This window comes from Pocillopora verrucosa, chromosome 6, assembly GCF_036669915.1.
Source record: "Pocillopora verrucosa isolate sample1 chromosome 6, ASM3666991v2, whole genome shotgun sequence".
In the NCBI taxonomy this organism is placed as follows: domain Eukaryota; kingdom Metazoa; phylum Cnidaria; class Anthozoa; order Scleractinia; family Pocilloporidae; genus Pocillopora; species Pocillopora verrucosa.
Window position 1 is genome coordinate 19,043,146 of NC_089317.1, and position 15,471 is coordinate 19,058,616.

At 39.6% G+C, this 15,471-nt stretch overlaps 1 protein-coding gene and 1 pseudogene across 2 annotated transcripts; both read right to left on the minus strand.

The window, feature by feature from the left end:
• Window positions 1-626: 626 nt before the first annotated feature.
• LOC131777570 (dual serine/threonine and tyrosine protein kinase-like) lies at window positions 627-9,995 on the minus strand. 2 transcript variants are annotated; one of them, XM_059093876.2, is made up of 8 exons: window positions 9,666-9,994; window positions 8,332-8,539; window positions 6,893-7,203; window positions 5,306-5,446; window positions 4,699-5,021; window positions 3,267-4,415; window positions 2,465-2,729; window positions 627-1,658 (listed from the first exon to the last, which is right to left on the minus strand). In XM_059093876.2, exons 1-8 carry the CDS (start codon window positions 9,834-9,836, stop codon window positions 1,251-1,253), a joined length of 2,976 nt encoding a protein of 991 aa, XP_058949859.2. In that variant the 5' UTR covers window positions 9,837-9,994; the 3' UTR covers window positions 627-1,250. The 2 variants fall into 2 exon arrangements, with proteins under 2 accessions (XP_058949859.2, XP_066024226.1); XM_066168129.1 differs by lacking the exon at window positions 627-1,658 and having other exon boundaries at window positions 2,526-2,701; window positions 9,666-9,995.
• Window positions 9,996-11,343: 1,348 nt separating this feature from the next.
• LOC131777575 (uncharacterized) lies at window positions 11,344-15,119 on the minus strand (annotated as a pseudogene).
• Between the last annotated feature and the right edge of the window lie 352 nt (window positions 15,120-15,471).

Genomic DNA, 15,471 nt, shown 5'->3' on the forward strand with positions numbered 1-15,471 from the left:
ATCTTATTCTTGATTACGCGTTGCTTAGCACGTGACCAAAATCTACCCAGGCGGAAATCCAAAATGACGGTGGCAGTATGGGCTTAGTTATATCAAAACTCGTTCCCGTTTGTCTCATTTGATAAAGAGGGGATCCTTAATGTTTTCATTAAGACAGTATTGCCTTGATTTTCCAATATTTACAAAGATAGACAGTAAATTTCACTTTTCACACAAGGTCACAGAGCACTTTGATTGTGCTTACAACTCCATCTCTGTGATTTCTTTAGACGTAGATATGTGATATCTGACCTTCCAGCATTATGTTTAGTCTTAATATTTAAAAAAGCAGAATGCTCTCTACGAAATCTTCTAGGAGTAAACGATCACAAGTGTCTTAACCAGATGGTAAAACTAACTCTAAAATCCGGCAAAAAGCTTTCATACAAGCTGAAAGAACATTTGCCTTTAGAATATTCTTGTTGTTCTTCGTTCAAAATAGTAACAAGTCAACTATTTGACAAACGCCCCAAAACAATAAGTTGTGAAGAGATTGATACACATGGTAACCAACTCTTATTAAAAGAAATCTACCAAATCATTGAAACTGTTGTATGTTTGTTCCAGTTAACGATACTATGACAATATGACTGGACTGTGCCATTTTAATATAAGAGAACGGTCGCCTATCTCTTTATCTCTCTCTCTTTCTTGATTAAGACTTTTTCGAGTCTCTTTTTCGCTTGCAAGGTCTGAGGGTCTAAGAGTACCAGGACACAAGAATAGTATACATATTTCAACAATCATCCTGCAGAGACTTAGGGACCTACCATACACCGCTCCTACATTCCGTCAACTCACTGCGTAAGTATCTATGTATTTCATACACTTCTTGCTTTAATTTTCATCCCTAACGAAGCCACTTTTAGGTTTAGGGAAGGGCAGTGGGCTGACAACCCTGTACCGTAACAGAAGATCATTTGACAGACGAACAACAAAGGAGCCACCTACACCTGTGCGCTTAATTAAGCCTTTCCTGAATCATCCAAAATGACACTGATCTCGATAGAAGTCCTTAGCATCAGCACTGATTAAGACCAGAATAGGTTTCTATGATGTACGGACCAAGAAAAAATTGGCGGGGGTGAGGCTAACCTACTTTTTATAACAGTCATATGGGATATCTTAAAACACTCTGAATCACTATTGCTCCAAAACAGTCTTCACTTGAAAAGTAAATACGTTCAAGGTGGTTGCCTAATAACCAGTGTTTATGAGGATGGTGCGCCAAATTCCTGATAGAGCTCAGCCAACTTCTCGTAACACTCGCTCGCATCTGGTCGATTATCAGGTTTTTCGTCCCAGCAACGCTGCATAAGCTCGTGCCAACAAGGTGGAGGCTTTTTCGAGCCTCGGACATGTTTAGGTCTTACACCCTCACCAACTTTTTCAAAAAACTCATGCACATTTCCTCCCACGTCAAGAAGGGCTCTGATACCATACCACATCTCCCAGAGCATTATACCGAAGCTGTAGATGTCTGCTTTGTAATCGTACAAACGGGACTTGATCACTTCAGGAGCGAGATACAAAGGAGTTCCCACCATGGTACCCGTGATCGCTTTGGCCTCTTTAGAAACACCGACATCGGCTACTTTGACAATATTTTCTTGCGACAGCTGTGGGAAAATTAGATAAATTCCATGGAAATTGATATATTTCTAATACCAAAGTCAAAAAATTTCGACTGTTAAAAAATTAAGTCATATTAAAAAAGGGTAGTCGTCAGGAAAGGCCGAACAGAGATGAATCAGGCGCTGTTATTAAATTTTTTTTTAAAATCTGTCTCTATTTTCAAAATATCCTTGAAACGCATCATAACCAGTTTTAATACAAATTTTTAACTCCTCTAAGTCGAGTCAGTTTTGTTTATGTTAGTTTTCGATAACACGATAAACATTTTAACCGCTTGTGATTTCCATTAAGAAAAATTGTCCTGTAGAAACCGAGGGATTACAATACTGAAGGTTTCTCCAAGTGGAACCCGAAACAGACGAGACCTCTTAAAAGAAGGCAAGACATAGTGAGAACGAGACGCCTGGAGGTGTTAACTTGGGATACGTTAGTCGTTATCTTCATTCACACTGGTTTTACGTGGAAAACAATGAATTTAATGCTCATCCTTCAATGTACAGGAATTAAATCGCAAACTAGACAACACAGGATATCATGTACGGTCGCCCATCCAACCCCAGCCAATTTCATTGAGAAGCAGAAACACGCGGGTAATTTCTACATCTGACTACAACGACCCTCAAGCCAATTTATAGCGTGGTCTGCCACAGGTATCCCACGTGGAAAGCAGGAAAACTGGGTGAAAGCAAGCGAATTAGAATTCGATGAAGTGCGAGATGAGTCTCGAAGGAAGAAGATGATTATAATTATAAATAGTCACGATAACCGTTAGTCCCAATTTTTAACTCACCAATATATTTTCCAGCTTGAGATCTCTGTGAACGATACCTTGTCTGTGGATGTATTCCAATGCATTGGCGATATCTTTTGCCCATCCAATCACATCTCTCGTAGCTGTAGCAGTTGATGACTTTCCAGGTATATTATCTTCATGCCGAAAAATGTGCCTCAAGTTTTCCTTGCAGAGCTCCATCACCAGTATTGCTTTCAGCCGCTCCCCTTCCTTGTGCAGTGCTGTACCATAGAACTTTACAATAAAGGGATAATTCAGTTTCCTACATAAAAAAATGTACCGTAAAACAACTTACAATCATAAAACAGTATGCTTATTCTCTATGCTGTCATCCAAACATTTTCTAATACTGACAAGAAAATTTTGATTATCAATCAAGAGTTCTTCTATTGGTAATCATTTCCCTTATTTTCATGACCTTATGCTTGATTCAGCGGTGATGATGTAAGGAGCAATAAGACACTAGTCCAACTTAAGAGTTGTAAGGGTGATGAATTGTTGGGAAAATGAATGGTGATATGTCTCCCCGTAAAGGTTTTTCTAATTAATATCCCGATGTGCCTTAAATTCTGTGCCTAGATTCTGGGTGTTCTGAAAGCGTCAAAAAAATATCCTGTAATTAAAAGAAATCCCCTTATTACGATGAGATCCATGGACAGAAAAGAATTTTACGATTAAGAAATTATCTCATTGGCTACCGGCCAGAATATATTTAGTGCTTCCCCAAGGTTTTAGGTAGGTTGGGTCTTCTTTCATAAACAATATAACATTTCAAGATCCATAAAATAATAAAACCAACCTGAGTATCTCTGATTCAGAAAGAATGTCACTAGCAGTATCTTCGTTGAGCTCCTCGTTCCACACTTTCACAGCAACATCTACAGGTTTATCCTTTCCTCGCATCTTCAATTTTCCTCGATAAACAGCAGCAAATGCTCCTTTTCCAAGAGGTGCATAGTCTTGCCACTCCAAATCGTCGCAACTGATGTCCATGGTGCGAACCTCTTTAATGCCAAACAGGGCCATCTCATCCCTTATTTTTACACTCCGCTCGTGTAGCGGTTGGTAGAAATCTTCTACTTCTTTCTTAGAACGGTTCTCATCTCTCAATTGTTGACACAACATTTTGTCCTCTTCTATGAGCTGAGGGATCCGTTCTAAGACCTGCTTGAGACAAACCTCAGCTTCTTTAAGCTGTTCCATCACGTACGACTTTAGATGCTGTTCTTCAGCTGCTTCATTCAGATATTCTTGGGAAGCTTTCGCCATAAAGGCACACTTGTCTTTGTTGTACTGTCTTATTTTATTCCAGTTTTCCAACTTCTCCTTAACTGCTATGGCGCCAACTACCGGGACACTGACCACCAGGACAACCAGGCCAACTGGAACCCAAATTGGACTTGTGACCCCGATGATGACTTTTTCGGCGACGCTAAAGTCATCCGATGCCAGCGGGTCACTTCCTGAGCCGACAGCATCTCCGGCTAGGACAGAGCCCTCCAGCATCCGAAGTTGACCTTCGACGTAGCTGAACCTCTCCTGAAAGTATTGAATCAAAGAGGCGCGAGCATCGGAAAAGATATGGTTCTTTTCTTCCCATTCCTCTATCTTTTCTTGAAGCCGCCTCATCAGCGCCTTTTGGATGTAATTCTTTGTCAGTTCCCAGCTTTCTTCAGTATTTGGAACGTCATCTAATGTCCACAAAGAAAACTGCTCAATAACTTCTGAAGACTTAAGGTATCTGGACAGTGTACTCACAGCGTGGTCTGTCTTGTTTTCGAGGTATGACTGCAGCTCTTTGCTTACTGTACCTTGCTGCCTCTCAATACTTTGGAGGCGGTCAGTGATAAACTTCATTCTATCTATCACATTTTTACGATCTTCGGACGAATTACGAATGAACGCTTTCGTGTGGAGGGCCATACGTGCAAGAAGATAGTCAAGCCACCTGAGAATAAAGGAATTTTTTTCAATTGTCTTTTATACTTCGTCACTATATTTATTCATGCAAAGCCAGGCTGAAGAGTTTCTTGCTTTTTTCGCACTGAGTTAACATTTTATGCACTTTATTACCTTGGCTTATGCCTTTTGTTGCCTGAAAAATACATTTCGCGCAGCCAATCAAAATAAGGATATTTTTCATTCCAATTCTTAGAACTAAAACGACATTTTCAACTGAGATGCAACTTCTTGAATAATAATTTTGTCGCTAAGGATTTAAAGCAATTTACCTCCACTGAATCTGTAGTCTTGCTTCAATACTTTTCAACACCATGGACTTGATACCATTCATTAGTTCAGCAAACTCCTCCGTGACCACTCCAAGCTTCTGAGCTTCACTGGCTTCTTTTGCTGACATATAAATGATCTGAGATTCTGGATCTAAAGAAGGCCAGCACTGCGTGAGCTTCGTCACTACATAGTTCTTAACTTCGTCAGATTCTTTTGACGGCACCTGGTCCCACTTGTTGCAAACGAATAGGGCACAATTTGAGGAAGATTCCCTTTGTTTGTCAAGAGATATCTGTCTGGCGTGTTCGATAAGCTTTTCTACCTGAAGGCAAGGACACAGAATTAGCTATTTGTCAACTCTTTTTGGCTAGTTTAGGCATTACCTTTTTCTAAAGGCTTTCATGCCTCGCGTAACCGCTCTACAGGAGCAACTCACGTTCGTTATGTTCCTTTTTCTAGCTCATTTGACGAAAAGTTTTGAACAGTTAAGTTAGTCTTACACATCTTTAAAATAGAGGATTAAAAAAATTATAAGAGTCTTGCAGCACATTTTTCCTTTAATTATTTTTGCAATGAAAGGGCATTTCGCATTTTAAAGTGCCTTACCCTATCTCGCTGTATTCCACCGGCGTTTTCACTGTTGATGACGTAAATAAATGCGAAAGCTTCTGGAAGGTACTCCTTTACAATGTCATCCATGATGGTAGATTCGCCAATTCCTGGACTGTCGACTATTACGATATTTTCCTAAAAGACACGTAAAATATGAGATGTCACTAACAAAATATTGAATACGAAAGCGATCTTTGCTTCGATCTTCAAATCCCATACAGCAAGGCGTGAAATTGCGCCTAATACAGGCGCCACTGGGACTTAATTTTTCACTTTGGCGAACAAATCCTGAAAATTAGTCGCCAAAATGGCGACTAGAATGCTTCATCATAACCTTAATTAGAGATAAAGTGAATTAAAAGGATTTGCAAAGATAAAGCCGCTGCAAACTTCCTCATTAAGTTTGTTTCCAAAACGCAGCACATGCATTTAAATCGATGACTAGACACCATCTTGAACTTGGGTGACCTTGAGGGTTGTAATTCATCCATCCTAGTGTCCAATTTGTAGCACGTTAGAGATCTTTCACCTAACTTTATTTTGGAGGGTCTATCTAGAACTTTGTAGCACGTTAGAGATCTTTCACCAAACTTTATTTTGGAGGGTCTATCTAGAACGCTGACATCGTTAAAAAAAGGTTTTGTTTGTCTTTAAAAATGGCGACCGACTTTTTTTGAATTGGCTACCACTTTGAAAAATTTAGGAGCGAAGTGGCTATCAGAGAAAAATTAATTTCACGCTCTGTACAGACCTAAATTCTTTTGATACCATATTTTCACTACTGGTTAAGAAGTGTTCATTACTGCGAAGATCCCTTTCATTTTCATTTCATAATCCGCAGATCACACATGCGATTTGACCTTTGACCTTAGGGATCCCTCTCTAGAGTGCGTTTCGATTGGTTGTCATAAGACCAAACTCAAAGTAATCACAACAATCAATCAGAGAACCCAAAGAAAAAACAAGTGAACAACTCTTTTCAAGGGAAAACGCAAGTCAGTTGCGATTGGTTTAAATTTTGAATGTGATTAGTTACTGAATTGGCATGAGTTTTCTGGACCAATCACAGAGCGAGATTAAGTCCGGATTATTCTCAACTCTCAATCTAACGTCCTCTATATCTGTTCCTTTTAAGTGACATTTTGACATCCTTAGCCGAATTTGTCATCAGAATTTAGTCGGACGTGACTTTCAGTCGATACTGCTGTCACTCAATTATTAGTGATACATCAAAAGAGATGTGTGTAACTATTCATTTGAGATGTCAACAACCAACTGAGATGCCAACAATCAGTTCTTATGACAAAATAGCGACAAAAACCAAGTAAAATTCCAAATAACAACGTGTGCTAGGAGTTACTTTGCAGAATGGCAAATGATTTGGGAAAAGTTAGGAATTTGGAGACTAAATTTCTCTAACATCCCTTATATCAATTTCAGTTATAAAGGAATATAAAAGACAGTTATAAATCGTAAAATACATTAATGCAGGAACATTCTTAAGCTTGTTGACATCGACAATATGTTTCTTAAGGTCAATTCTTAGAGACCGAATAATTACTGAGCTTGCTCATGTCTAACCTTCAACAGATTGTGTGGCCAAAACAACTCAATCTTTTCGTAATCTGAGCCCTTTTCTCTGTCAGTCTTTAGGTGGACGAATTTGGAAATCTGTTGAAGGTAACTCTGCTCGGAGGCTTCAGATGGCTCGTCTAAGACGACAGTCTTTGTGGTATCCCCTAATTCTTTGTTTTTAAAGTGCACCACCAGCTTTGGTATATCTCCATATCTTAGTTCACAGATGGTGGATGTGGTACTCAGAACGGAGTAAGGAAGAAGCTGCTCTCCAAGGATAAGATTTAACAAAGTACTCTTTCCTGAACTTGTTTCGCCTGTAAGTATAAACAGGTGAAAATAGAGAGAGAGGAACGAAAAAAAAACATGTTAAGAATGGGTCGATTCTACTTAAGTTACGTCGAACAAGAGAATCTACTTCCCCGGTCATTTCCACCAGAAATCCCAAACAAAACACCATTCCCCCTTCTTTTTCTAATTCGTTTTCATAAAAAAAAACTATTCCTCTTGCTGTCCACAATTAAATAGCTTTCACCCAGATAGCAGCTCGAGGTTGGCCATATTATGTGCCACGTTCAAAAGACAGACTTCCGCTAAAGGAACCATCAATAAATAGTTTTAGTTGGTCTGCACCAGCAGATTGCCACTTTGTCCACTCATTTTTTCATAAGTGTGTTGTACTTAATTATCAGCCAGGCTGGCCAAGTTCAGCTGCAACCTGGTTTGAATGGGGGGGGGCCTGTGTACTAAGAGTAGGATGTTTGGGAAAAGTCGTGAGATGAAAGGACAGGTCAGTGGAGCCCCTTACAACATACAAGAACCATGTAGCAAATTTGATAATTGAATGAGTGGTCTTTAGTCCATCAATAAAAGTTAAATGTTGTGAGATTCAGGGTTTCCGTAGAATTAAAAAAGTGTTCGTGTGACTGTCAAGTTTGATTGGAAGATATTAGGGATAAAGTTCCCTTTATAAACCCTTTAACCACTAAGAGTGACAAGCATCTAATTTCTCCTTACAAGATCACCTCTGACTCACATATTCAGGTCATGGGAACTAGGGAAATGATCATCAAGTAAAGGAGCCCATGTTTGTTAAACAAAGTCTCCTTGTCAGTACCTTAGGAAATGTATAGAGAACAGTATGGGGAATATGCAAACTGATCTTAAGGTATTAAGGGTAAATATAACTTAAGGGAGTATATTACACGAAAGCTCAATTAAGAGAGGATGAAATATACTGAATGTAATACCCTAAAAGAAATATAGTTTTATTCTACTTCATGGCTCGATCACTAGCTTTCTAATTAGCTGAGGTTGGATTAGTAGAATAGCTGAATGAAGCCTTCTTTTCTTTGTCAGTTTTGAATTTAAGTCTATTGGTTGAGGAAGTTGGTGAAACTAAAATTTCAAAGCAGTGGCGGTCAAACTATTTATTTATAACAAACCTGCAACAAGAACAATGTACTCCTTTTTCAGCAGATTTTGTTTGTGGGAAGCGATTTTTTCCTTGAGGTTCCCGATGTTCTGTTCTAAAAGGTTATGAACTTTTCCATCCATACTTTGCAAGCAATCATCTGTGCGCTCGTAGAAACCGAGCAAGGTTGCTCGTTTTCTCTCGTCTTCTTTCTTTGCCTCCGTCAACACTGAAAAGGCCTGATAAATGGCACAAAATGAAACAAATGCTGTGCATCAACATTCGCCTGTGTAAATTAATTATTACTTTTCAGCCTAATTGGTTAATTTAACCGTTTTACAGTCATTTTGGAAATCCTTATAACTAGTAACATCACTTTTAGATACACATCGCTGTTCTGAGCGCAGCTTAATTTAGGGAATAGACTCATTAGGCTGGTTTAAGCTCAAAAGCTGCCGCAATGCAACCATCGATAGCTATTGTTTGCGGTACGTTACCCATGATTACTTTGGTAAATATGCATGTATTGTGTGAACAAAAACAATTTTTGATGTTTAGCCATAGCATGAAAGGACTACAACTCTTCGCTGACGATTACGAATAGTATAACGCATCTGTGGCTTCCTTTGACCGGCTCACTCCAGGCTTTAAGTCCGTGATCATTTATTTTACAGAAATTATGCAAGCATTTCTAAGAAAATGAAGAAATGTAAACCTGATACAATCGTCAACATTTTCCCAAATGGTTAACATGTTTTCGAACTACAACCACAAAGCGATAGGAAAAAGCAGAATTGAAGTAGATTTCTCCAAAATGTTTCAATCCTCGATGTTCTAGGAGCCGTATTATCAACTTGAACCCTCAAAGCACGATCGTTGCTCAACGAAGCCTACTAAATTAACGACAGCGGTATGCATAATAAACTCTTACAGTAGAAGCAAAACTTTCCAATTTCGTATTTTTAATCATTTTGCTGACACCCAGTTGTAAGAATCGTTTATGGAAGTATCAATAAGTAATTAGCTGCCTTTTAGATTGCTCTACGTACTGTGAACTTAGAGAAACATTTGGCGAGTGAATGACGAGTGCAACGACTTCCGTCCACGAGAATAAGGTTTCTTCAAGTACTAATCATTACTGAGATGCCATCATTGAATGGATCGCCATGGGATAAAATCGCAAACGATGACTCAGTTAGTATGAAGAGATTGTTCAACAATTCGTTACTGAATTTCACGATATGGTCTGCGTCTACCATTTATTAAAGGTCACATCAAGATAATCCGCCATTGTGCTGAAAATGTCGTTTATAAATTGAGTTTGCTGGTTGTCCATATTTTAAAAAGATATAGTAGGGTTCTCACCTCCTTTGCCGTCCAACTTGACTTCTTCTTTGACGACTGGAGTGTCTCTTTCACTTTTGCTTTCATTTGGTCCAACGTTTTCAGCCCTTTGGACGGAATTTTAAGTGTCGCCATTGTGTTTGCCATCTCCATGATGTCGTCGATCTTGTCAATGTCTAGTAATGCACTCATGTTGCAAATCGATAACTTGAACGGTTATGATCAAATTTTCATCAGTTTCAAGATTAAGAAAGCTTTTAGAATTGCGAAAAAGGAAAAACCTAAACCTTTGTTTCATTTATCACAGTCCAATTTACACAGGGGGTCTGATTACTGTAGTGCATTGACACAGATCCCTGTCACTGTCGGCATTGTCTGAGCTTTTCTGGCAGTCAGCGTGACTAGTCACGCAATAGGTAAATTTCGAGAAGAATTATTCAAATATAGATATAGGTACATAGAGAAAGTTACAGGGAATTACGTTTTGTTGATTACAATCAATGCTAGTCTTTTTATAATGTTTGTCAAAGAGGAGCGTTATATACCAAAAATCGAGAAAATCAAAAATTGAGGTTAGGCAAATTGATATTTCAAGGCGAGACTCTGATGGCGCTCAAGTTTTGCTTGTCTTCTCTCTTTATCGTTGCTGACTTGTGTTTTTGTTTACTTTATTCATTCGTAATGTCATTTCTTTTACTGATTAGAACAAGCAGAGTATAAACAGTCTATATTCCCTTGTTGGAACCCTGTACCACGTGGATCGTCACAGAAGTTTCATGCCTGTAAAGCACAGTACGTCATGTCGTTTGGTTGTCAGGGTGAGATCGCCTCCTCGTCCCTTTGGCTAGGAATGGAGCTAATTGAAAAAGGGCCGAGGGCCATAGTGCGAGTAACTATTTTCATTTTTCATTTCTTGCTCAAATGTAACGAATGACATATACAAGTATTCATTTCTTTGGTATGCTGCGTGAGTGGGAGAGTAAACCAGGGTAATTGAGTGTTTTCAACTGAGTTTATAACCTAAATTGGCCACCGTAAAGAGTTAAAAGGCCGACGTTCGAGCGTTAGCCCTTCGTCAGAGCGACTGCATTGAAAAATTCTGAGGCAAGAGTTACTGGTCGCAGCAATTAAAAGACAAATGAATAAAGGGGGTAAGTGTCTAAAGAAACTGTGCTGCTGCATCGGTGGACTTAGCCCTTCGTCAATCGCTCTGACGAAGGGCTAAAACGTCAGCCTTATAACTCTTTAGGGTGGCCAATTTACGTTATCAACTCAGTTGATAACACTAAATTACCCTGGTTTACTCTCTCACTCACGCAGCACCACAGTTTCTTTAGAACCTTACCCCCTTTATAAAAGAAGTTATTGTATGAGGTGACTAGTCTGTCGTGCATAGTGCGAGACTGTAAGACTCAGATTCCGAGTCCATCAGAATCCAAGTCCATCAATCCATCCAGCCACTCACCCACCTACCTATCATTGACATAGATAAAAATCGTGATTACGGCATCTATTCAACAGAGGCTATTTCTATTGTCCTGTTGTGTGAGGACGAAAGAACCCTTGAACTCAATCACTGTGCACGCATTGAATTATCTCCTACATACCAATGTATTTCCAGTTTGAGATCTCTGTGAATAATGCCCTTATTATGGATTAGTTCATGTATGAATTCCAAAGCTTTGGTAATGTCTTTTCCTCATCCTATCACGTTTTTTGCAGCCGAAGTTTTTGTAGAGAGATCAGATACATTGTCCTGATTTCGGAAAATGTGCTTCATCAAGTTCTCCCTGCAGAGCTCCATGACAAGGATTGGTCTCAATTCACCCTTCTCCTTCAGAAGTGTTGCGCCGTACATCTTTACAATGAGGGGATGAATGAGCTTCCTAAAAAAGGCACAATAAGAAATCGAGCTCTGAAATAATTGTTTGCTGGTCGTCCCAGTCTCGGTAGCTCATTACCTCTACACATGACACCCGTAAAAATACTTTACGAAAAGGAGAGTACAATGGTCACACTGGGAGGAACTCAGAACTCTTCACTTTCCGTTAGAAAGCATCAGGGAAATCGAATTACCAGACCTTAAGGAATTAGCCAACCATAACTCTGGGAACCGACCCACAATTACTTCGTTTGAAGTCCTAAGCTAGTTCGTTAACGTCACAAGTTGGTTCGGTCAATTAAGTCTTAAGTGAGTTCGCTTACAACTCAAGATGGTGCGTTAAAAATTCAACTTTGCTTTGTTCGCCACCAACTTAGGTTTGCAGGCAAACAACTTAAAATAGGTGAGCTCATAACTCAGTTTGGTGCGGTAGCGAGTTAGTTGGGCCCGCTAACAACTTACAGATGAGTTCGCCATTACCTCAGATTAGTTCGCTAACAACTTAGGTTGGTTTGTTAACAAGTAGCCAAGTTTGCTGACAACTAAGTTTGGTTCGCTAACAAGTTAGGTTGGTTCAGTCGCCAACAAATTAGGATAAGTGAGTCTGCTGGCAACCAAAGTTAACTCGGTAGCAAGTCAGGTTACTTCAGTAACATCTTTAAGTGATTTCGCACGCAACCCGAGTCAGTGGTTTGTTTACAACTTTCTTTTACAGCGTAGGTGAGTTCGCCCGCAACTCAAGTGGATTCGCAGAAAACTTGGGTGAGCAGAAGTCGACAACAACTTTAGCCCCTTGTTTTATTTTGTTTTTTGTATGACGTACGTAGGAGGAATGTATTTCAAAATTTGTGGAGGAAATCGGCCCCAGATCCTCTACAAACTAGCGTCCCCGGCGCTCGTTTTCAAGCCTCCTCAATTGAATCAAAATAAGCTCCGCCGTCCCTTTTGCTGACATCCTGGGTGAGTTCGCCAGCGAACTAGGTGAGTGTCAAGTTCGTGCTCAGTGAAGGCCATTAGATTGTAAAGGTGAACTAAACATAGCAATGAACAAAGAAAAAAACAAAACTGTAAAACTGCATAAGCTAACCTTAGGGTGTCTGTTTTAGAAAGGAAGCTTATTGCACTGCCACTAGTCAGCGCCTTTTTTCACGCTTTCAGTGCTTCGTCAACGGGCTTCTCTTCCTCATGCAGCTTTGAGGTTCCTCGATAAACGGAAGCAAAAGAGCCACTTCCGAGAGGTGATCCTCGGTCATCTTTCCATTCTAAGTCCTCGCAATTGATGTCCATGGTACCTGCTTCTTTGATGCCAAAGTCGGCCATCTTTCCTCTTAAATCTGAAGTTTTCATGTATAAATCTCTAACATCTTGCTGTAAGCGTTTCTGCTGTAACAAGAATTTTTCAGTTTTAAACTCTTCCTCGACGAGGGACATAACTTGTTGTCTGTCAGCCATCTTTGTAAGATATTCTTGAGAGGCTTCCGCCATGAACTTGCACTTGTCTATCTTTTACTTTTTTTTTTTAACTCCGATTATCTAGCCTTTCTTTGGCAGCCATAGTTCCATTTACCGGAGCAACGGGAACCCAGATAGGACCCGCGACTCTGATAATGACTATCTCTCTCAAGCTGGATAAGTTGATGATGAGCTGGCTACACTATCCGCTTTAAGTGAGTTCTGGACATTTTGATTCTGTCGCTCAACTCATTTGGAATACCGTAACAGGTTCTGTGTCAGTAAAGTGAGAGATTCTGAGAAAACAATGATCTGTATCTCCCAATCTTCGATCTTCTCCTGAAGTCGTTTCACTGATGCTTTTTTTTATATTTTCCTCTGTCACTTTCCAATTCCCCGACGCCTGATACATTGTCTAATGACCACGAAGTAAAATATTGCTGAGGTTCTGGGGAGTTGAGGAATTTGGACAATTCCCGGGCAGCTGAGGCCTTGATTGTCGAGTTCAGCTTTTTGTCTACCGTGCACTGCTGACTTTCAGTCACAAAATTCATCACCTCTACTACAGAAAGATCGCGTAGAGTTGCGATAGGCCATATGTGAAAGAAGGTAGTAAAGCAGCTGAAAAATAGAACATCACGAGTTAGCGCGAACAACAGAAATTCAGCAAAGCCTGTAACTACAAACTAATTGTGTAAATCACCTTTTGACCTGTAAATCAATTAACAAATAACCAATTCGAAGTTATTCTTTGCAATTTCTTTAACTGCAGTTCACTTGGGAGACATTATTTACTTTTTTAATTTATCTGCAATTAAATTCCTCATTTGAGAATGACTCCGCGAAACTCCCTAAATTTGCCCCTCCCAAACATGTGGCTTCGTTGCTTATTTGGTAGTAAGGGAACATAGGTTCCAAACCCTTCATTACATTTTACTCAGGACTCTTTCTCGCAATTTCTTTGACTCCATATTCTACAATCTGATTAGCATCGGGGAAGGGCGGAAATTTCGCAAAGTTTACTTAGTTTGAACCCCTAACGGACATTCAGAAAAGCCTTTAGCAGTCTGAGACAAATTACCTCCATTGCTTCTCCAAGTTTGTTTAACTGCCTTTTAAAACCATGGATGAAATACCATTTATCAGTGAAGCGCATGTAGCATCATTAGAAGTTTCTCCGAGGATTTGTGCGTTGCTCTCATTGCTTGATGAAATCTAAATGATTTGTTACTCCGGGTCCTCACCGGGCCAACGCTCTGTGAGATCCTTTATAATGCAACTCTTAAGCTTGTAAGCCCCTTGTGGCAGTACTTGATCCAACTTGGTTAAAATCAAAAGAGGACAAGTTGACGAAGACTTCATTCGTTGGTGCAGAAATGCACTGATCTGTTTGGCGTATGCGATTTATTTTTTATACCTGATCACAAACAGTTAAAAGAAACATGAGTTGTGCCTTCGGATGAACCTCGAGCAATGGTCGACCTTTATACGATACACACCCTTCTGTACCTTTTGTCCCGAGGATGGCTCCTTCAATTAATCTTGTTCTAAAATCTTGACAACAACCACCTCTTCTAGACAACAACGATCACTGAAGTGCAACTGCAAAAAATTACTTCTCGACAGCAACCATTAAATCATATTAGCCCTTTCACTCCCACAAGTGACCAAGACAGAATTTCTCCTCACAATATCAATACAATATCAAGCAGGTAGGTGACGAGAATAAAGAAAAATATCAATTATGGGATTATTAGTTGATCCAATACCAAATTCTCTGAACTATATAACATCATAAGAATAGTATGGCCGACATTAACTTGAAGGAGAATTACCAATGAGATCTTGCGATTGAATGGGTTAACAAAAAAAGCAAAAATAACTCCCCCCTGCCTGTAAAGTTGAACCTTTTGGGAAAGTTCCACAACATGCGAGTTTTTTCTTTTTTTGTTTGTTTGTATATATTTTTTAAAATCTTTTGTTAGACCGTACAAAATTACCTTGTCTCCATGCATTCCTCCGTTATATACACCACTGACGAAGCAGATGAATGCAGAGGCTTCTTAAAGGTACGCCTTTGCCTTTTCATTTACGGTGGGGGATTCAAAAGTTCCTAGGATGTCAATTATAACAACCACGAAATTTAGTCAATCGATTTTAACCTTTAAGATTTGTCTTCTAAAAGGGCAATACATAGGGAATTAAAGAAACAACGACGTCGACGATGTGTCTATGTATCTAAAGCTCCCTCGTCACTTTTTGTGGACTACAAAAATAGGAAAAAAAAAGAATGGCTAAAAGGATGCAGGAATCGATGGAGGGAATGACGAAAGGGTACATCGGTGATCTTCCTCTAATAAGCGCCCACGTGATGATAAGCCCCCTCCCCTGACTAAGCGTCCACCCCTTAGACCATAATGTCAAAAAAGCGCCGATCTCGAAAAAGCGTCCCCCGTCCTTCCTCAATTTCTTTAACTCTTTAACTCCCAAGAT